At 46.5% G+C, this 22,602-nt stretch overlaps 1 protein-coding gene across 4 annotated transcripts in view; it reads right to left on the bottom strand.

The window, feature by feature from the left end:
• The window catches only part of PCNX2 (pecanex 2), a 3,925,748-nt gene that overhangs the window by 1,447,000 nt on the left and 2,456,146 nt on the right, over positions 1–22,602 (bottom strand). For all 4 annotated transcript variants that reach the window (XM_069606982.1, XM_069606983.1, XM_069606981.1 and 1 more), the window contains one exon: positions 8,524–8,632. In XM_069606982.1, the coding sequence (XP_069463083.1) occupies positions 8,524–8,632 (109 nt within the window). The remainder of the gene's footprint in view (positions 1–8,523; positions 8,633–22,602) is intronic.

The raw sequence follows: 22,602 nt of genomic DNA on the forward strand, positions 1-22,602 counted from the left end.
ACCCTCATGGGTCAGGCAGCAGGCATGTTGTCTATGCTTGTGAACCCCCCAATCAACCCCACTCATGGGCCAGCTAGAAGGCACGTTGTCTATGCGTGTGATCCCACCCTCCAATCAACTACCCTCATGGGCCAGTCAGCAGGCACGTTGTCTATGCTTGTGATTCCCCGCCCCCCCAATCAACACCCCTCATGGGCCAGCCAGCAGGCACCTTGTCTATGCTTGTGATCCCCCCCAATCAACACCCCTCATGGGCCAGCCATCAGGCACCTTGTCTATGCTTGTGATCCCCCCCCCCAATCAACACCCCTCATGGGCCAGCCAGCAGGCACATTGTCTATGCTTGTGATTCCCCCCCCCAATCAACCCACCTCATGGGCCAGCCAGAAGGCACGTTGTCTATGCTTGTAATCCCCCCCAATTATCCCCCCTCATGGGCCAGCCAGCAGGCACATTGTCTATGCTTGTGATGCCCCCCCCAATCAACACCCCTGATGGGCCTGTGGCTACACTCCCCCAGCAGCCAGGTACATTGTGCCGCGTGTCATGCCATGTAGCGGGGAAGCGTGGAGTTGCAGAGCACCATGGCATCATGTGTGGAGCCAGGGAATCTTGCACAGCAATGCGTGATGATTTTGCGTGCATCGCACGCCATCTGTACATTCAGGGAATGGTACAGCTTCCTGTTCCGGTACACTACCTCCACAGCACGCCAGACAACCAACTCCACATGGGTACAGTTGAGGGCACCAATTACATTTGGCATGCCTGCCACTGCATGGAATGTTATTTTGGTTGCATTCACCTCCTCTGCAGTCCGTGGTAACTTGATGTGCTTGCTTGCATGTTACAGGAGTAGCACCTTATTTAGCACACATGCCTACCAGCGCCTTCAGACCATACCAATGGTAAATAAGGCGCTATATAAATGCAAAATAACAATAACATGAGAAACAGGATTGTGAGATTCCATGCAGATGCCCCACTGTGTGCTGATAAGTGCCTGTGGTTAAGAAGTCTAGCACAGACACTACCTTCAGCAACGGGGGGATGGCTGTCCGGATATTGATCAGGCCAACTAGGTCATCATGGATGAGGTCCACTATTGTGGTGATGGTGTCCCTTTCCAGGCGTTATAGGGTGTGGATCTGTGCTGGGGTTAGGTTGAATGGGCTGGCCCTTAGGTGAGGGATTAGTGGCTGCCTGTGGGGGAAGAACTGCCTGCACAATGGGTATGTGCTGGCCCAATCTCGCCCTCCTTCTCCTCCTGTGCCTCTGCTGCATTCTCTGCCTCACTGCCTCCTCAAGGAGTACCAGTGCAAGCATGTCCTCCAGCTCCAGTAGTGCAAGTGCTATTGGTAGCATTGTGGATTTGGGTAGGGTGTGGTGTGTGGGAGTGCTCCTTTTGGGCTGTGCCAGACTCCATTTCCTCCACCTGTGATGATTGTGTGCACTTGTGGCATTCTTCTACACAGCAGATTACTATTAACACCTGTGCCGCGATGCCGGTGTTAACGGCATCATTGTAACCGTTATTACTGGCATGTGCATGCCGATGATTGCATGTCTGTGCATCTCCTAATTTGCACTTAACTGCAGCATGCCGGTGTCACTGGCACGGCTGCGGCGTGTCGCTGCTCATACCGGCAACGGTGAGGCTGGTCACGGCGGGTCCCTGCCGATGCCGGTGACACCGGCATCGCGGCTCGTAATACTCCGGTCCGGTAAACGATACCAGTACGGTTATACCGGCATCACTTTTACCGGACCGGCAACCTTGTAATGAGGCCAAATGTCTCCGCATTATGCTACATAAACAGGCTGGGCAGGCCAAAGTCCAGGATGCTGGCGGATCTAGCAAAGGATTTCTGGCACATGTGCCTAGAGAACAAGATAAGCATTACAGCAGAATATCTCCCGGGTCTGCAGAACAAGGTGGTAGAATGTAATTGGAGACATCTCAGAGATGCCAGCGATTCTAGATAGGACAGTGTTTCTATCACTAACGGAAATGAGGAGACCATGCAGGATGAATCTGTTTGCATCCAGGCTGAACGTGCAACTGAATCACTTCTTCAGCTGGAGGCCAGATCCAGCAGCAGAGGCAACAGACACATTCCTACAGAAATGATATCATATGATATGATATGGCATTTATAACACACCTATACACAAGTGTTTCAAGGGGGACCAGACAAGGAATACCCTTTTTCCCCGTCGCAATGATTCTGAGAGTAGTAGCACAGGTTAGGAGACAACGGGCAACGCTAATAATAGTAACATCCGACTAGAGGAGTCAGGTATGGTTCCCAGACCTTCTCAAATTGTCAATCGACAGACGAATGATACTGCCCCAGTTTATTGATTGATTGATTGATATTTTATTTATATTGCGCTCGTACACAAGTTTAAGGAACTGATTTGGAATCCAGTGGGGGAAGAGTCATATGCTGGTTCAGTAAGGGGACTTGAGACAAATTGCGTGGGCGATTTCCGGGCAGCCTGGCAGAAGCCAGGACCTTCGGGAGATGCTGAAAAGTTCATTGAGAAAGCGTGGGCACCGGGTATCAGAAAAGCCTACAGATTGGTCTGGACACGGTGGAGTAGCTGGTGCATGCAACAGCACATACATCCCACTAGAGTGAATGTAACCAAGATAGTGAATTTTCGAGCAGCTTTGGCAGCATAAAGCAAGACATACAGAACAGTAAACACATGTAGATCAGCCATATCTGCCGGGCACCCCAAGATAGAGAATGTGGCGGTAGGAGAACACCCACTTGTATGTGGACTCCTGAGAGGAGTGAGACTTTTAAGACCACCATTATCCAAATATTCACAGACATGAAACGTGAATACAATCCTGAATTTGTTTAATAACTGGCCAGACAATGAACACTTGACAAGAAAAGCAATATTGGCGAAGCTCACAGTGCTGTGACTCGTATCTTGCAAAAGGGTGTCTGATGTGAAAGTACTCAAAATAGACAGGAGATCCTTTAGCCCTTCAAGGGTCACGTTTTACATTAACAAGAGAACTAAGAGAGGTATCAGAACAGTTTCCTACTCAGCTTTTCCAGACCAGCCTAAATTATGCCTGGTCCGGTGTCTGAAAAACTACAAAGAAATGACAGGTACTCCTAGAGCAACTGATGTAACCCAATTGTTCGTTTCACTAAGGACAACTTTCAAGGTCGTAGCAGGGGTGACCCTAGCCAGATGGGTTAGATGGTGTATGCTCCAGGCGGGCATTGACATTGGAACCTACGGGGCACATTCCATTAGAGGAGCTTTGGCATCAAAGGCATATAATGCAGGAGCTAGGTTGGAGGACATCCTAAAGGCAGCGGACTGGTCAAGGGAATCAACGTTCAAACAATTTTACTTTAGACCAATAAAAGAGATGTCTGCGTGGGTGGTAAGTAAGCTTTGATCAAGCATAATCCGAGCCTTTAGTCTTGACAAAGAATACTGATTTTCCATACTAACGCTATAGAAAGTCAAGATTCTATTAAAGACACAGAGGTGAAGGATTATCCCACCCGATCAATCATTATATGGAATGTATGAAATACATGTAATGCATATGGAACACTAATGTTGTGAAAGATTGCTGTTTCGTAACGATTGCCCATCCTATCACAGCTAGCCTCGGCTTGTTGTTTGATTAATGTACAGGAACGGAGGTGAAGACAGCAGGTCCATGACCAAGGATAGAGAAGGCTATGGCACTATGCAGCGTCTACCGGTTGGGGGCACAAGTCTTAAAGTTGGAGACCGACAAAGAAAGAGGAAGGACAGAGGAATGGAAGGGAAGATAATAGACTGAGGGTGTCAGGATTGATTGAAAAATGTCACGTATTCTGGTGGACATATCAAAAATGGACTACACACAAAAAGACTTTTCACTGGGAAATGTAGTTTTGAAGTGAAATATTTTTATATGGTTGTAATAGTTTCAATGCTGCTCGAGTTTTGAAGTAAAGAGAGAAAGCATAATCCTTTGCCTCTGTGTCTTTAATAGAATCTTGACTTTCCATTAGTATGGAAAATCAGTATTGTGCCCAGTTGCAACAAAGTGTGAAACTAGAGGTACAGTAAGGATCTTGTTATGAATGTAGCTCTTATGCTCACATATTCAAGTTTTAATCTTCCTTTCGTTTTTGCCAATATATAGTTTGCCACAACGGCACCATATGGCATAAAAGAACATCACTTAGTTACAGCTGCGGAATATATTCTGCTGTCATGGTTTCGAAACACTGATATTCACTTGTTCACTCCTTTTCGTCTGTGGACAGTAACTGCAATTCCCACAGGCTGCATGGCCTATAAGACTGTTAATTCCCCGTGTTTCAGTGATTGTATGTTGTCTTTATTTTCAAAAAGGAAATGTCATTTCGCAGGTTTTTTCCTCTTCTATGGGCAAAACAAGGTTTGTTTTTAAAGGGGAACTCTCCCTTCCTCTAAAATGTTCCAGTTGTTTTTGATGATCTTATTGACCTGGTTGGAGAGATTCGGCGATGTACTAACAAATACAATATTAACTCCTGTGGGTTGTTTTTTTTTGTATTCAAGCAGGCCCTCCCTGTTGTTATTTTTCACCCGTTTGAAAGCCCTATGAATTGACTTTCATGAGTAACCCCTTATTGCCAGTTTTTTACTCAACCTATCGGCTTCTCCAAAAAAATCGCTTTTAGTAGAACTATTAATTTTCAAGTAAAGGAACTGGCCTACTAGAAGATTTTCTTTTAGATGTTTGGAGTGGCAGCTACAAAACAATAAGAGAGAATTTCTCTGTGATTTTGTGATGCAGCGGTACTGCACTGCAAAAATACAGTTTGCACCGCTCTGTGAATCAGGGTGTTTGTTGGCAGTGTAAAGTCACTTTTCACCAGTGCAATGTCACGTTGCACCACGCTAGAAGTCCCATAAATTAGGCCCTTAGTGTCACTGTGGATCAGTGCGTGAATAATAAGTGATCAATACCCTCAAAATGGCAGAAATATTGCTATGGGTGTGGCTATTTAAGTAGCATTGTTATATCGATGGGGGTTTACGCACGGGCATGGATAATTGACTGGGAATAGTGTTGCTCATGTTGTGGGAAACATGTTGTCACTTGTTTTTTACCTTGCTACATTTGGTAAGGCCTAATAAAGTTTGATCTACTAAGCCTTCCTTTGTGTGTACGATTCTTTTGAAAGATTCTGAGATTTTACCTTAAATTATGAAGGGTAATCCAGACGTGAACCCTTTGTTCTCTGTGCCTAGAGAGACACAGGTTCGGCTCACTGATGATGCCCAACAGGGCAGAAACATGTGTCTGGGGTTACTCTTGGGATTCTTCTTCAGAAGAGAATTGCTTATCATTTGTGTGTTGCCCTTTCTCTGTGGATAGGGCCAGAAAGATGTGCTAATGGACATTTCTACTCTACTAGAGCTCTGAGGGCTAAAACGTGATTGTGGACCCTCCTGTGTAAAAGTACATAAAAGTACCTGGGAGGGACCAAAGCCACATGCATACAGTTCAGTGCACCAATCTCGTTGGGTGGGGAGTGGACTGTTGCATAGAAGAACAAGTACTTACCCCTGGTAACGTTCTTTCAACTGGATGTTCCTCCCACGTATTCCTCATCTTTAGATATCTTCCCTTCCAGCTTTAGTTGCTTCGGAAAAAAGAAATTCAGCAGAGGGCGCTGTGCATCGATGCAGTCGATTCAATGGCCCCTGAGGGCCTCCGTCTCAAGGTCAATGTCATCACTGGTATATATAGCACGCGCAGCACCTGTTAGTTTCAGTTCTATTTTTACGCCTTTTTCTAGAGAATTCCCGGCATAGGCGTGTCCAAGACAGTATCCATCTCTAATTCGACAGACCTTGAGCATGTGTGTGTAGATCGGTGTTAGTGATGCAGGACGTAGAAAAACTCGAGGGGAAAAATACAATTGCCCACTCTCAATGCAAATATAAATTCAATTTATTATTATAAACTATATGAAAAATATATGAATGAAAATATGAACATATGAATGACCTAGAAACAGATGTACTAGGTAAGTATAAAGTGAGATTCAAAAAGTGGCACATGCTTACTGAGACATTAAACATTTCATGATTCAATCAACAATTAAAACAATTGATACATTCAGTTGAAAAAACAGCAATACATAAAAAGGCTACAATACATATATAAAACTGCAATGCACATAAAAAACTGTAGACCGGTTGTGCTTATTACTCTTTATTCTAAACAACCTCTGTCAAACAAATGACTAATAGTGCCACACTCCTTCCAAGAAGGTGTGTTAAATATAACCCAACATGTTTAATTCCTAATTCAATATTTTTAATATCAGGAAATTCTTCAGGGGTTTTAGTCTTGTTTGCTGTTATCACCTTAACCCACTTGACTAATTGGATAGCATATACTTGGGTCATTAAACTACAATTCTCAATATATTCCAATTACTCATAACACTGAATTCCATCTGTGATGTGGTTCACTATGGAGAGCATTGCTACCTCGATTGATTATCAAGTTAATAGCTGTGATAGGCTGGGAAGAGTACATTTGTTGTGCAATTTCTTAAGCTGCTATTCATCTGTGTATCGATTTACAATGGTGCTGTATCTCAAGTTCAAAATACTTTGCATCTAAATAGAGATCCACAACTTTCTTTCTGCGTGGTATTTGTTACTAGGGCTTTCTCACCTAGGTGCTGTCTACTCGTCGACCCTGACGTTAAGGCCCAGCCGCATCTAATTGTCCGCTGTTGCAACGTATCATTAGTCACAGGCTCTTAATACCGGCAATTTCAGAGAGTTAGCGCTTTCCGCGTTTCACTCGTATAAACTGAGTACCGAGGGCCTCCATCTCGAAGTTGATGTGATCACTGGTATATATAGCATGCGCAGCAACTGTTAGCTTCAGTTCTGTTTTTACACCTTTTTCTAGAGAATTCCTGGCATAAGCGTGTCCAAGACAGTATCAAACCTTGAAAGCACGTACTGTGTAATGCAGAGAAATTCGACTGTGGGGTAGGTTGGGAGGGGTGATGAGGAATACGTGGGAGGAACATGGATGCTGGTTGGTGGATCGGGGGACTCGAGATAGAATGGAATTTGTGTGGATTAAGCTCCCTTCTGATGCAACAGCAGGTTTTCCTCATTAGTATAGGTATAGGTGTTTGGGAAGGGAGGTACAACTTTCATGATGTGGTTGGGGTGTAGAAGTGAAGACAGCATTTAGGTTGAATTCAAACTTGAATGGTTGAAGACCGCTTGTTGGATGATCAAATGCCACTTGGTAATGTTGTATTAATCAGACTTAGGGAAGGAAAAGTATCATAGAGATTAAGTAAAAATATGCCTTTCAGGACCTAGGATTCCAAACCATGAGTCTGTTAAGGATTAAAGAATATTCATGCTGAAGGAAGTCTCATCAGGTATGGACAGCATAATCCCTAACACTGATAAAGCGTGTATTTTGGTTTTGAAATTGAACATAGACAATTACAAGTCTGCATAACTAATTACACTGCTGACCAAAATCCACTGTGCTGAATGCAGAGGGTTACACTCGACTTGTTATCAATTTACAATGCAGAAAGACATGATAACAGATCTGCCATGAGAAAAGATATACCTTGTTTCCATTGATGGTCCCCAAAAGAAGCATCAATGGACCTGCTACTGTCAGCCCACATCCTTTATATGTTGCCAAAACAAGTAATATCATCTTCTTCCACGAGCAGACCACAACAGACACAGTCCTCTAAGAAATGACCTCAAGATACACTGTCCTCTGCTCACACAGTCAATGGGAAGGCAAATAGAAACAGTGCCATGTGCACTGCATGCCTCACCCAACTTCACGATTGGAGATATCTGCTGTGCCCTCATTTTCTGAGAGGAAGTGGAATCATCATGTCCGGTTTGTCTGCTTCACTTCCCCTAGTGATCTTTGGCCCCCCCACAGGAACACTGATTAATAAACAATGAAAAAGGTTTCAATTGATTAATGACCATGGAAAATATCTCCTGGCTGCCTGCCAGATCATCATTTTTTTAAATGTTGCGCCATTTCATAAGGCAGACAACTATTTTCAAAACAGGATTGTTACCCGTGAAAAAGGGCAGTGCAGATCAAATTGCTAAGTCAGATCCCTAGCATACTAACCACTTTCCCTGATGTTTCCCCACCCCAATTGCCCTATCATCTTGGATCCACTTGACATGGAGTGGTAAGGAGAATAGTTTAGTTTAAGATATAAGGACAACAACTCTCCTTTGTGCACCATAATAACAATGTTCAGTTTGAATATTCAAATTTCATATAAAAGACCCACATAACATGCAATTAGAAAAATAGTGTTCCTCTGAACCATAATTGAAAGTACTAGTAATATCAGCCTTAGATATTTGTACAATATTCACATCTTGGAAATAAATTTAAAATCTTCTTTATACTCACTCAAACATACTAAAATTATCGAATGACTACTGATAATGAAAGGATACGTGGTATTGCGAGGAATTGAGCAAACACGTGAAATGAAGAACCCCAAGCAAGCTGCCAAGGAGCTACGTATGACAATACAAACTGTAACTTGTGAAGAAGGTCGCGAATCTGAAAAGAGAAATAACAGTTACACTCAGATGAGAATTTTCACTGTAAGAAATTAGCAGTATGTTGTGAGTCATGTGAAAGGTGAGATTATAACAAAATAGAAAGTTTAAGTTGCATCATTCATGAGAATATTACAATGTTAAGATGAAGTTTGATGAGAAATTAGCAACATATTTGTGGGTCCAATAGAGAGTTTGCATTGGGCCTTGATAATATAATATGCTTCCTAAGAGCTACCTCAGCTCATCCTGTGATATCTGCTTGGAATAATTCTTGTAGTACCTGCAAACATATTGCTAACATAGTATGTGTATCTACAATGGAGCCATCTATATTCATATCTACTATGAAGCGTTCACATGTACCTCAATCTACTTAAAAGGTGTTTGCAGTGCTTAATATTTTGGGAGGCTTGCCAGGGCTCAGCCGTGGAACTTATTTCTGAGCCCCTGCACTTATTGCTAATTCAGCTTGATTATGTTGTGGTGTTTTGGCAACTTTATTATTTTAACTGACAGTCAGTCATAGCAATATGACAACAGTGCAAGGTTCAAAATTGCTCAGAGCTATTTATCTCCTAACTTTACCCTAGGAGAGCCTGGGTACCAACAGCTACCAGGAAATACTTTTTGCTCCCCAGTCCATGTGGTGCCTTACAAACATCCATAACTGACATTAACTCTGAGTGTTTGAAAGTGTTAATAAAGAAGAACTACGACACATCTAGGACACATTTAAACATAAAGGATCATATATAATAGCCAAAAGGTTACTGTGCACCTCATATGGAAGTTAGATTTGTGTTGCGCTGTGTACCCGCTCCTGGTTACCTAACAGTAGCTCCTGCTTACTGGGTGATGGCTGACACCCAGGAGCTGTTTTTCGCTCCTGCTCATTGAAACTTAATTTTCGAGCTCTGCAGTGTGCACTGGCCAGGGTCTCTGCATTGGATAACTCATTTTTATTCATGAACCTGATGACACAGGTTGGCAGGGCTATTTATCAATTTTCATAAATAATAATGAGTTGGACGGTGACAATGCTGGGCACTGATGCTGGTTATGTCCACACACTGCTCCACTCAGCCGGCATGATATTGCTGCAAATTCTCTAGTGTAATAACCATCAGGGTGAGTTGACAACAAAAGGACACTCACCAGTCAGTAGCCCCAACACAGGGGCAAAGTCAGTGAAAAGGCTAATATCGAAGAAGGGTTCCTGTCATCAGGGACAACCTATATAAAATATTGCTACAGTGTTTGATAGTTAAGTTCATCCGTTAAGTAATGATTTTGCCTGCTTTTGTCCATCACTTTACCATAGTAGGAAAGCATGCTTGCTCTTTTTTTCCGTGGCTAGATGGTTAACATGTTCTACATGCCAGTGATAGGATCAGAGCAAAATGTTAATGATGATGGGCCTCATCACAAGTCTGGCGGTAACCCTTAAAAGTGGCGGTAACAGGAGTAGCGCTGCTAATACCGCCCTGCAGATCATGAGCTAGCGCAGATACTGGCGACTGTAAAATCAGCCAGCGCTATTACAGCCAGCGCTATTACAGCCGGCTCTATTACAGCCGGCCATACAAGACGCAAACACAGCCGCATCACAAGTCCATGTCCAGCGGTATTAGCGCATAAAAAAAAGCTGTTACAAGGCACACCCCTACACCAAACACTGTTTCCAACACCATGCTGCCACTAGCCACTGTGAGCTGGGACAGGCAGCTGCTCATGCTGCTCCTGGAAGTAGAGAGCCAGGACAACAAGGCCAGGGCACAGGGAGTAGAGAGGAGTTCAGGGGCAAGAGGAGAAGGAGGACGAGGGGAGCTCAGGCAAGGTGTGCACCGATCCCCAGGACTAGGCCCTCACCCTGGACCCTCACCGACAGCCAGTTAGTCACCCTATACTGAACAGGGAGACCACAACAGAGCTGCTCACCACAATACAGGATGAAACAGGAAGCAGAATTAACACCTGGACAGCTGTGCCCCTGCTGTTGACGCTGATGTATGTCCTACAATTCCTTGGAATTGGCACCTTCCAGCACGCTGTGGCCATGATACATGGCAGGGCACAGCCCGCATTCTGTGCAGTTGTTAGGGAGAATTCTCTGTTAAGGCTAATTTCCCAAACCTAGTGAGTCCCCCAGCAGCTTTGCTGGATTTTTGGGGTTTATTTTTTTCTCCTGCCAAGAGTGAGACTCTTTTTCTCCCACTCTTAGACATGATTTGAGATATCCTTTGACTTTGTAATGTGTTTTATGGGCTATGGGGTCTTTTACTCCATAGGGTTTCATGTGGTTTTTGGTAAGTGTGTTACACAGCACCCTCAGTGCAGTAACACAGGGGTGTCATAGTGACCCCCAAACATAGACTCCATACCCTGGGACTGACTACTGTCTCCCAGGGCATGTAAAGTCACCATTGACTTTACTAGTCTTAAATTGTGAACAGAACCAGTACCAACCATCATGTTGTGGAAGTACTGGTAGGGGTAATTAGATTGCCCCTGGGTCTGTTTTTCGAGGGGGCACTGTGCAGTCCCCCCTCGTCGAGTTTCTGGTTGGTGGCAGTGGTTACCACGCGAAATATTCCACCAGAATATTTCCTATGGGATTTTCCCATTCATTTTAAACGCACCACTTTATGGTGCAATATTAAAGATACCGCTGGGTTATTTATTTAATATTTATTCCCCAGTTGGGTCTTTTTGCCAGGACTCGGTTTTAAAATGGCATTTGTGTTCGCCTCTGTAACTCCAACCCAAGTCAAGCCCTTTGTTCCACTTCTTGGCGAGCTTCTCCACAGAAGCCTCCAAAAGTGGTGCTACTCTGTCTGGGTCTACAGGATGTGTGGGGGGGGGGGTTTAGGCACCCTGGACTGAGTTGCCTCGGCAACTCAAGTCACACTCTTGTGTGATTGGCCCAGACTGATGAATGGGGGTTTTCTGCATAAAAGCAGGGGTTTGGGGACTGGAACTTCAGAAGTCGCCACAGGACCAAAGAATCCAAAGAGGGAGAAGCTGAGCCGACCAGCAACGATGACACCACCGGTGGAGCCATGCTGAACCATCTCACCACTTCCCAACGACAGAGAAGATCTTCATCCCGGAGAGTCTTCTTCCTCTGAGCTGGAGGAGATAACCAGTTCGCCCTCTTTTTCACCTTCCTGGATCGTCCCGTGGTCGAATCGCCCGTGCCAAGCACCCCGGCGGCCGGATAGCTACGCTTCACCGCTACCGCGAATAAAAGGGTAGTACCTTTTAAACAGGAAACTCCGTGGCTGGTTTCTTCCCTGGCAGTGCAACGACCTCCACCTTTCCTCCACGTCGAGATCTCCTCTTCCCCTGGACGAAGCACCGACTTGCACCCGCTGCCAGGAACAACTGCCCCTGCTGGAGCTTTCTCTCCATTTCAGGTACTGAGTCCCGCCTGGTCTCCTTTGCAACAGACTGTTCAAGGTGTCCCGTAAATCCTTGGCTTTCTATCCTGGGGTGAACTGGGACCCACTAACTAACTTTTCCTAACTTGAGCCAACCCTTTTTGAACTCTTTGCAACGACTCTTAAAAAGTACTATTCAACTGTGTGATCTTGGACACATTCCGCCTTGCTCTCTTCAAGAGTGGGCCTGGCCTATGACTTTCTTGGTCTTCAGTAGACTCTGCCTTTTCTGACTTGCTCTGGTTCTCCTAAAGTGTTGGTATTGTGAATGTTCCTAATTCTGCCTTTTTCCCTCCCTTTTTAATTAACTTATTGGAGTGCCATCTTAGGTTAAGCGCTCACCTCTGTCTGAAAATAAGTGGTGTTTTAACTAAGAATTGTTCAATAAGTGATCAGGGATGTATATATATTAATAGTGACTGTGTTTTGAACTTGCTTGCCATATTAGTGTTAGTGTATATTACAAGGTGTGTTTTTAAATAAATAATTATATACTTTTATACCCAAGCTCTGGTCAGTGTTTGCTTGTGCTACTGTATTTTGGTACCTATCTTGTATACTCTATATACTGTCTAACTCTTCTTGAGATAAGTCTGGCTGCTCAGCCACAGCTACGAGCTAAATCTGGGTGATACAGTCTGCTACCAATTGGGTTTACTGCCAACACCTGTGGTCTTAAGCCTTTTGCAGTGGTCCCTAAGGGAACTGCACAGGTTTCTGCCTAACAGCAGTGTTGGCAGATGCTCAAAGCCCTGCTGCACCAAGTGCAACGCCACATCTCACTGCCTACCGCTCCAGCCCAAGTCAATGCCATGAAGGCACAGTTCTATGCCATTGCTCAAATGTCAAATGTGATAGTTGCACTGGACTGTACCCATGTTGCATTGGTGGCCCCTCAAGTCCACGAAGCAGTGTATTGTAACTGCAAGCACGACCACTCCCTGAATGAGCAGGTGACCTGTGACCGAAACCTGTACACCGCCCATTGGTGTGCCCGCTACCCTGGTTCCACCCACAATGCCATGGTCCTACGGAACAGCACACTGCCAGGATACATGGAGATGCACAGAGGACTATGACCTGAATAGTGGGTGAAGAGAAAAGCCAGCACGCATGCTCTACGAAGTACATGTTCAAAGGAGGGGGGTGCAAAAACCTACACAAAGCAAGGCATGCCAAGCCACTCCAAATTCCATACTTAACCACATCCACTACCAATGTCACAGTACAGGCCAGGGAGCATGCACATGTCAAACTTACCTGAATGGAGAGGGTGATGTACACATACAGTAGCAAATATAAACACCAACATTACTACAGGTCCCACAATGCAACATGCACTAACCAAAGCAATGCTGACAAATGGCCACATTGCATCGCACAACAACAACCCTGCCAGTACCACAGCCATGCACCCATGTGCGGTCAGCCCACAATGGCCACCCATTGGCACCAGATGCTCAGGGAGGGCCCACGGGGAACCCAGCATGCCACATGCATGGTGGAAATACACTGCCAAATGGCAGGCACCGTGTCAGCTACACATGCCACCGACAGACACCTTACATAACATATGCTGCAAGGGAACAGGGTTCATGTGAAGCAGAAGCAATGTATGACATGAGTGACACAACATGCACAGACATTCAATTGACACATGATATGAAATGAAGGACCATTTGCATACACTGAATGTACATTGCCCTGAAATTCTGTAATGCCACGCCTACACCCAACACTGTGACTAATGCCTGTGCCTCCCCCATGCAGGTGACTCTGGTTACCCACAGCTGTCCATGCTAATGACCCCTGGGCGTTTTCCCCAAACACTGCAGGAGAATGCTTACAACTACGGTCACAGCAGGACCTGTGTGTGCATCGAGCTTACCTTTGGCCTCCAGAAGGCATGTTACTGCTGCCTCGGCCATACCAGTGGAGCCCTGATGTACGCTCCAGAGAAAGTGGGAAGAATTGTGCTTGTGTGTGCCATGCTGCACAATATCTGCCTGAAGAGACCCACTGACGTGGCAATGCCACCCCGAGAGGATGAGGATCCCTGTGGCAGAGGCAAATGCACCTCTTTTCAGAGATGATGTGAGGAGCGGGACACTGGCCTACCAGGGACTGATAGACAATTTCCTCTGACACTTTCACATGGTACAAGCCATGCACGACTCTGTAATACTCACTTCTGTCAATAAGCAAGACAATGTCCTCGCATATATGAAGTATAACAGTTTTAATTAAATGAAGTGCCCCAACGATCCCCCTCTCTCTTCCCACCACACTATCCCTGCTCCCTCCTCCCACCACCAATTCCCCAGCACACTATCCCCCCTCCTCCCACCACCAACTCACCAGCACTCTATCCCCTATCGCTCCTCCCACCAACAACTCACCAGCATGGCCACTCAGGGCAATATGTGTCACAATGCTGTTTACAATTGTGGCCTCTTTCCCCACATGCTAGCCCCGATGATATTGGGCACAGATGGCGCTGGGACTGATGCCTCGGTGTGCCCTGCTGAGACTCCTCTGTGGAAGTCATAGAAGTGGAAGGGATGGGGCTTAGCCCCAAAGCTGTTGGTGTGTCAACTCGTTGTTCTGGCAGATGGCATCTGCCAGTGCAGAGACACCTTCAGTCATCTCCCTGACCATCTGGGTGTATAGTGTTAGGGCAGCCGTACTGGCAGTTGTTTCGGCCTGGTTCTTTGTGATGGCCCGCACAATCCTGTGTGTGACCTCATGTATGCTGTCCCGTATGGCCTGCAGGTGTTCTGAGTGTGCGTGCTTTATCGCTTGCATCTCCCTCTGTCTGCGCTCCATTTCTTCCCGTCCCTGCAGCATGTTGCTGCTTGTTGTTGTGTGGCGTATGGGAGAGGGGCTGTGCACTGGCCCTGAGCTGGAATCGGGAGCCATATGAGGGTGTGTCAACGTCCAGCTCTGGGGTCTGAGCCAGTCGGCGACGTGGAGAGCTGCCTTGGGTCTGTGGACGCTGGCGGCGTGGAGGGCACTCCGGGGTCTGTGGACACTGGCGGCGAGGAGGCCTGCCTTAGGTCTGTGGGCCTTGGTGGTGTGGAGGGCAGCCTTGGGTCTGTGGACGCTGGTGGCATGGAGGACTCTCTGCGGTCTGTGGAGCTTCTGTAGGTGGTGACAAAGGGCTGGTGCCCCCCCTGTGACTCCACAGTTGCCCTGCCAGCAGGTTTGGCCTCAGTGTTTGAGCCTCCAGCTGCAGGAGCAGTGTGCCTTGCGCTGGTCCTGGTGGCCCCTGGAGTGGCCATTGGCTTGGCCCTGCTGCATTGCGGTGTTTCACGACGGGACATCTGCCTCGGCATAGCCCGACTGGGCCTTTGCATGGAGGTGGTTGTGACAGAACTTGAGGGTCTGGATGCTCCGCTTCCAGATGGGCCTGCAACCTTCTCCTCCTCCTCCTCCTCCTCTGATGCCTCTGGTGATGCGTAAGTGCCTGTAGGGGACATAGGAAATGTTGTCAGGTATGGTTCCCCCACGTGTTGGCATGCAAGACACATTTGCTATGGTACAGAGTGGGACGCCACACATATGGGCATGGTTGGTCAGGGGAGATTGCATGTGGGAACAGTATCATGGGGATGCCTGTAGTAATGAGTGTGTGACACATGGCCAGTTTGTCTTTGGCATGTATGTGGGGAGGGCAGGGTGTCCATGCTGGGGCAGCTGCATTTGGCATGCATGCTTGTGGTCCTTCATGCCCCCACATCCCTTCCTCGGGTGGTGCTCACATGGTGGGGCTGGGGTGGTGGCTTAGTCCATGGCACTGGCATGGCTCTAGGGGGCACTGCTGTACAGCCAGGAAGGCTGCACTGTGGTGCAGAGTGATTGGCAAGCTGAGCACATGTTGGTGTGGAGGACATGTACTTCTCTGTGGCTTGTCTGCCATGCCAACATGGGGCAGGCCAACTGGGCTTGCAACATGCTGGTGTGACTGCTGCACAGTGTTGTGGTCGCTCACACACCTCAATCCTGCTAGCACTGGGTGCGCCAGCAGGAGCATGGTGTGCATGGCATTTGGTTAGGTCACTTGCCACCCCTTCCCGCTACTGTGATGCTCAGGGGTGCTCTTGGTGCCCTGCCCCATGGCTGCTGTGGATGGTGGCTGACGTGCCACCCCATCACTCCACCCTGTTGACATGCCCAGCTTCTGGGTCTGCTGACATGTTTCCCTGTCCATATGGCATCTTATGCTGGGATGTCATTTGCGCATGCACTTGTGTTAGGGGGCAGGGGTTGACTCACCTCCTGCCTCCTGGCTGCTGGCACCCGCCTCCACACCGCCAACTCCTTTTCTCTTCTATGTCCTGCACTGTGCTGCACTTTTCCTCCCAGGCGATGGATACCAGTAGCTCCAGAGTACCTCCTCCAGTCGCCAGGGACTCCTGGCGGTGTTGGCACAGCAGTCCCTGTATCCTGATCCTCATGTCGTTCTAGCACATGCGGCAGTCCTCTCTGTCATGGGGTTCACTCACCACTGCAGTCACCTTCTGGCTGATGGCATGCCAGAGGGCTGTCCTGCGCTGTGCAGTGGTCTTACGTTGCCGACTGCCATATAGTTCGTCACAGTGGGCAATTACTTCATCTGTAAGGACCACCAGCTCCCCCTCACTAAATTCTGTTTTCCACAGTCAATGTTCTGCCACCTTGCCTCTGATCCTCACCTGAGACAATCTGGCTTCTTTCCAGGACCGGATGGATGCAGGAAGTGGAGATATTTAATGAATTGTGTTTTTCAAAATGGCTGCCGCAATGCTTCTCGTTGCAGTGATGATGAAATTTCCGCCAGCGCTCATAGCACTGGGATCGGCGGCGGTAGTGCTATTAGTGCCGATTTTCCAGCAGTAACCCCTATTTCGGTGCCATTTCCTCCAGGCGCTAATAGCGTTACCGCAGTAGTCGGGCACATGTTCACGCCAGGTTGTGATGCAGCGCTAATACCGCTGCACGACCCAGTGGTAACGCTATTTTCGCTCAGCGGAAATTGCACCGGATTACCGCCCAACTTGTGATGAGGACGATGTGTTTTAAAGAAACACATAAACATTTAGTTTATTTCAAGACACAACTAATGTTATGCTGATTGATATCTGTAAATCGCACAGTGGATGCATCACCCTCAATTAACCTGTGGGAGTTGCAGCTTTAAGCACAAATACGTTGACGCTGCCATGGGTAGTGTCAACAGTGGGCAGGGAGTTGCCCATCCCAATGTATAACAGGTGTGCAAGGAAATAGTTTGGCCCTGTGTGGGACGTCACGTGATCGCGGGAGCGCGATCTTGCGAGATCTCGGTGTAACGAGATCTCGCGAGGCCGCGCTCCCAAGAAAACGTTGGAGAGCGTTGCCGCCAGATCCTGGCAGAGTGCCAGACCAGCTGGTTGGCTCACAGCGCTGCTCCTATTGAGGAGCCATCATAAAGGAGGCACAAAGAACCCTCTAAGTGCCAGCTTCCAGGGCATAAATCTAAGGCCACAGGAGGCCACCTGGGTGCCCTGGAAGCTCTCAGCGTGCAATCCATGAGCACACCTTGCCTCCAGTGAAGTAACTGGAAGGCCCAGACTGGAACTGTGAGTAGACCCCCAGCCCTACTCAAGTGCAAGTTATGCCCACCAGTTTGTCTTATTAATAAAAACATTTAAGACCCACCTAAGCGTCCTGTCGTCTTTAAGGGCCACAACACCCTGCCACTTATTTTCTCACAAATTAAGCACTGAGTGTTTGCATGTTTTTTATTTGTAGTTACTGTTTTATGTTCATTGATATATAAAGAGCATAATGCAACATAAAGAGCATAATGCATGTTCAGTTATCTCTACGCCTCTTGATTTCAATAAAAGCAGTAATGTTAAAAAACATACAAATAGTTGAGCTGACAGTGGATCGGGAAAGAGACAGGGAGTAATATTTGAAAAAAAGGGGGGAGGAAAAAAAATGTGAAGTGGGAGACAGGGTTGTATGAAAAAGCAATCAGGTAACCGTAAATCCAACGAATGATAGTAGACTTAAAGGGAGAATGCCTTTGAAAAGGTGAGTTTTCAGGGTGGTTCTGAAATGCAAGGCAGAAAGCGCCGCTCAGAGCCATCAGGGAGTGCTCCAGAGTCCAGAGCTGAGAACTGAAAAGCATGTGTCATAGCAGCGTTTGCAGTTTGCGGGTGAAAGTCTGAAGTCTTCATATATCAGAGGCCGTGTCACATTGCAGACATTGTAGTGCGTGCAGTATTTCAGGTCTGTTCCGTTATGTTTTTTAAAAATGAGACCAAATATGTGAAGCAAATTCTTGAGCGAGCTGGTAGCCAGTGTAAGCTTCTGCATAGACAAGACAAAGGCACTCATTCCAAGTTGGGAGGTAAGGGATACTGGGCACCGGTAAGGAGACCGCTGCCGGTAATCCTTTACCACCCAATTCCGAGGTCCCTTAGCGGGAACCGGAAGGGACGTGTGGTCGGACAATTAGCGCCTTCCCCATTCCAATTGAGCCCTATGGGGGCTCAAATGGGAATGGGGAATGGTCGGGTGTATGGGGACTTACCGGGTCCGCACAGGTCGGAATGTCCCGGTAAGTCCTCATTCACGCAGCCCAGACACGGACCCGGATTTGGAGGCAGCCATGATGCAAATCGCGCCATGGCTACCTCCAAACTCGGAATGAGGGCCAAGTACTGTTTTTTGTAGCCATTAAAAGGCTGAACAGCAGCATTACAAACACATTTGAGTCTGTAAATTTAGTAGGCAGGAATTTTGGCATTATGGGTGTTAATTAGTTATATTATGTTATTCGTGCACCAACATTAGTTGGTTCGCTGGAGAGATAAAGTGCTGCATCTTGATCAGGAGTTTAAGATGAAAAAAATGTTAACCAAAGAACTGATCTGAGCTTCAAGGCTCATGTCGAGATCACAGATGTAAAATAAAGTGTTTACTTGATTGGTGATGGCACATTTTGTTGGCACAGCCATCAAGATATCGCCAACACCATTGCTACAGCGAAGAGAGTGTAAAGAGGTTCCAGAAAGCTGACTTTGTGGTTAGCATTGTTAGGCAGATTACATGTAGTACCCTTTGGGGGAACACTACACACAATTAAGACTGCAGGTGTAAGCACAATCTCACCTTTGATACAAGCCTGTACTACACTGTTATGTGGTAGCAGTGGCTGAGCAGCCAGACTTATCTCAAGAGAGATGTGAGCAGTACAAGATGTTTATCAAATAACTTGTAATCACAGTAGTTCAAACAAACACTTACTCAAGGTTTCTTGGTAAAAGAATATACATTTATTTACACATTTAGTTAGAAAACATTCCAATAGCAAGAAGCAGCTCAGTATCACACTATAATACACTACAGTACACAACCAATACGTTTCTGAACGAGTTAGGCTCCCCTGAATTGGGAACAAAATGGCACTTCAGTAACTTTCAAAAGGGGTAGAAAGACAAAGGTTATAAGAATCAAAACACAATTACTTTCAAAGGCAGGGCAAATAGTTTCAGTTCACTACAAGAGGCAAATCAATTCAATAGTCCTGGGCCAAAGTCAATGGTTCGGTGTCTTGGATAGGATAGCACAGTTCTGGTAGTAAACGGTTAAGTCTTTGCCAATGTTCTTAGAAGTAGTTTTCCAGAAAAAGAGTTATATGTCGGATTAGGAGCGAACAAGACTCCCAAGTTGGGAAGGTTTCAAAAACTTTCGCAGCGGCATAAAGGAATTCCACACCGCGTTTGCACAGTACCTTATGGATGAAGAAAAGCTGTAGCGCAGGCAGTTGTTCCTGGCAGTTCCTGCAGATCTTGCTGTTCCTGAGCTTCCGTCGTGGGAGCAAGAAGGAGGACGTCGGGAGGTTCCTGCACTGCCCAGGGAAGAAGCCACAAGCTTGGCTAAATGTCGGTTTTAAGGTGTGAGTGCCTTAAAGTCCACAAACTGGTATCCTTCTCACTGGCTATCTGGTTTTCAACAGCACTCTGAAGAAAATTCGACCAGCATGGAGACGGTGTCCAGGTGGCTTGCGAGCTGGTTGTTCCCACCAGCTCAAGGGAAGAAGTCATCCTTGAAGGGGCTTCTCTGTCGAGGGAGTTTCAGGCAATTCGGACCTGCAGCAGGGCTTCACCGGGCAAACCAACGGTCCAGGAGTTGCAGCAGTCATCTTCCTTCAGCTTGTCTTCGGTTCTTTCGTTCCAGTGGTTGACTCTGCCTTCCAAGTCCCAGAGACCTGCTTTTAAACAGTTTTCTCCCATTCATTCCAGCCTAGCAGCCACTCAGCCAGCAGGGTGGCTGTCCTTGCCGGACAGTCAGCCAGCCAATCATGCCAGAGTTCATTCAGGTCTACAAGGAGACTAAGCACAGGGAGTTTCGGGCACCTGCCTCACATCCTGTCCACCCCAGATACTCAGACGCCAGGGGAGGGCTTCAGCACTGAAGCCCGCCAAAGGCCATCGAACAAAGGGACCAAACCTGGTTTGGAGCCCATAGACAAAGACTAGAAGGACCTTTCCTAAAAGAAACAGCAAAAAAAGATGACCGGAGTATGTTTTTACAGAGGGGTCTTGGGCACCATATTGGAAAACATGGCTGACCCGATTTTTCGCTACCGGTGTACGCGGTCGGGAAAAATCATGGTAGTTTGTTCTAAAACCACTGCCACCAGCCATTTCAAGAGGAAAGGATAACATTTGACTGCTACATGAGTGTTTAGACACAGGGGATGCTAGGCAACCCCTCCAGCACTCTATAGGAACATAGGGTGTGCTGGGTCTATGAATTTAAAAAGACTAGCAAAGTCAATTTAACTTTACATGCTCTGGGAGACAGTAGTCAGTCCCAGAGAAGGTATTTAAACCTTGGGAAGTCTGAAAGACATCCCTGTGCCACTACACTGAAGGTGTTGTGTGACACACAAGAAAAAGATGATGCTGTCCAGTCATTTGGTCGACAGACAAATGGTCAACAGACAAATGGTCGACGCAATTTGGTCGAAAGACAAATGGTCGAATTTTTTTTTAATTTATATATATATATTTTTCAGGTCTTCGTTTAGGAAAAAAGGGAGTTTGGGGGGACCCCACACCAAAAAAAAAAAGTGAAAATAAAAACAAACCAAAAAATTCGACCATTTGTCTTTCGACCAAATTGCGTCGACCATTTGTCCTGTCGACCATTTATTTTCGACCAAATGACCTGTAACCAAAGATGATGACTGTGGCGTTGTCTAAAACTCCATATCCAAAGCAACAAACACAGAAACACATTGAAAAAAAAGTTCAAAGTCCCAAAATATAGGAAAAGAGCTGGAGGGCTCTAAGGTAGAGGGAATTTAGCACTTGGGTGAGAATTCTCCCTAAGAGGCATGACAACTGAAAATGCTGTGGCATAATCGGACAACACACTAAATGTTATTACTTGTTCCATTACGCCGATGTAATCCAATAGTGGCTTGTTTAACTAATTGTCTCTCAATCAGGAGTTCTGCATCATGTCAAGTGACTGTGTCACTGTCAAAGCTGGGGTGGCATAGCGATCTTTTCTTTTCACATCCAGAGGGAGTTGGGCTACATTTAGGCTATTTTCCTGGATCCTTGGGTGACATGTAGGTTTCCCTTTCTGAACTGGGTTGGATTGTCCTATCAGGCATTCTGCCAATGCCTGAAGCCTATAGGCCAATTAGTGGGTCCTTTCAACTCAAAGCTTGTGGGCAGTTTTAGTGCACTTTCTGTGCAGCTCAAAATGAAGGCAACCGAGGGGCACTTCAACAAGCACATGCGGGTTGAAAGCACAGAAGCTCATTTGGCTGGCCCGGCTGATTGATATGCACGGACCAGATCTGCCAAGTGCGTGAATGTCTGCTTTAACGCATGCTCAATTCTTTCACGCTGCGTGTGTGCTGGTGTCTCTCAATGGTCCCACTTTGATCGCAAATCCTTCCTGCCCTGCTTCTTTGCTTAACGCAGAACAAAAAAGGTGATAGCTGGTAGCTTTAGAAGTAATTTTATCCTCTGGCATTGCTCTGTAAAACTCTCAAACCATCATGCTTCGCCTGCCAAGCCATTACAGAAAGGGGAAAGACCACATGCAAATCAAACATGTTCCCACCCCAAAAGGGGCAGTCCAGCCTGACCTGATAGGTCACATCCCTTCTGCACGAGACCACAAGCATCCCCAGACATGTTTCGGCCTCATAGGGCATACAAATGCCTGTTGTTGCCAACAGGTAATCCTGGGGCACTCTATACAGGTGAGTCTCCCTTTCCTCATACTCATAACCGTTTTTAACAGTCAGGAAAGTGTTTTGTGAAACCAGTATTTACTGCTCAAATACAATAAAACAAGATTCATACATCAATAAATTCCATAAATAGGAGTTCAAAGTTCAATTCTTGGTGTTAAACCACAACTATTCCAGATCACAGTTACATACATATGTTTTTTTTCCACGTGTCCCACAACAGAAATTCAAAACATTATGGTCCATAATCTTTGACTCAATGTTGTTGCCTGACGC

Source organism: Ambystoma mexicanum, chromosome 4p (assembly GCF_040938575.1).
Source record: "Ambystoma mexicanum isolate Mex_15411 chromosome 4p, UKY_AmexF1_1, whole genome shotgun sequence".
In the NCBI taxonomy this organism is placed as follows: Eukaryota; Metazoa; Chordata; class Amphibia; order Caudata; family Ambystomatidae; genus Ambystoma; species Ambystoma mexicanum.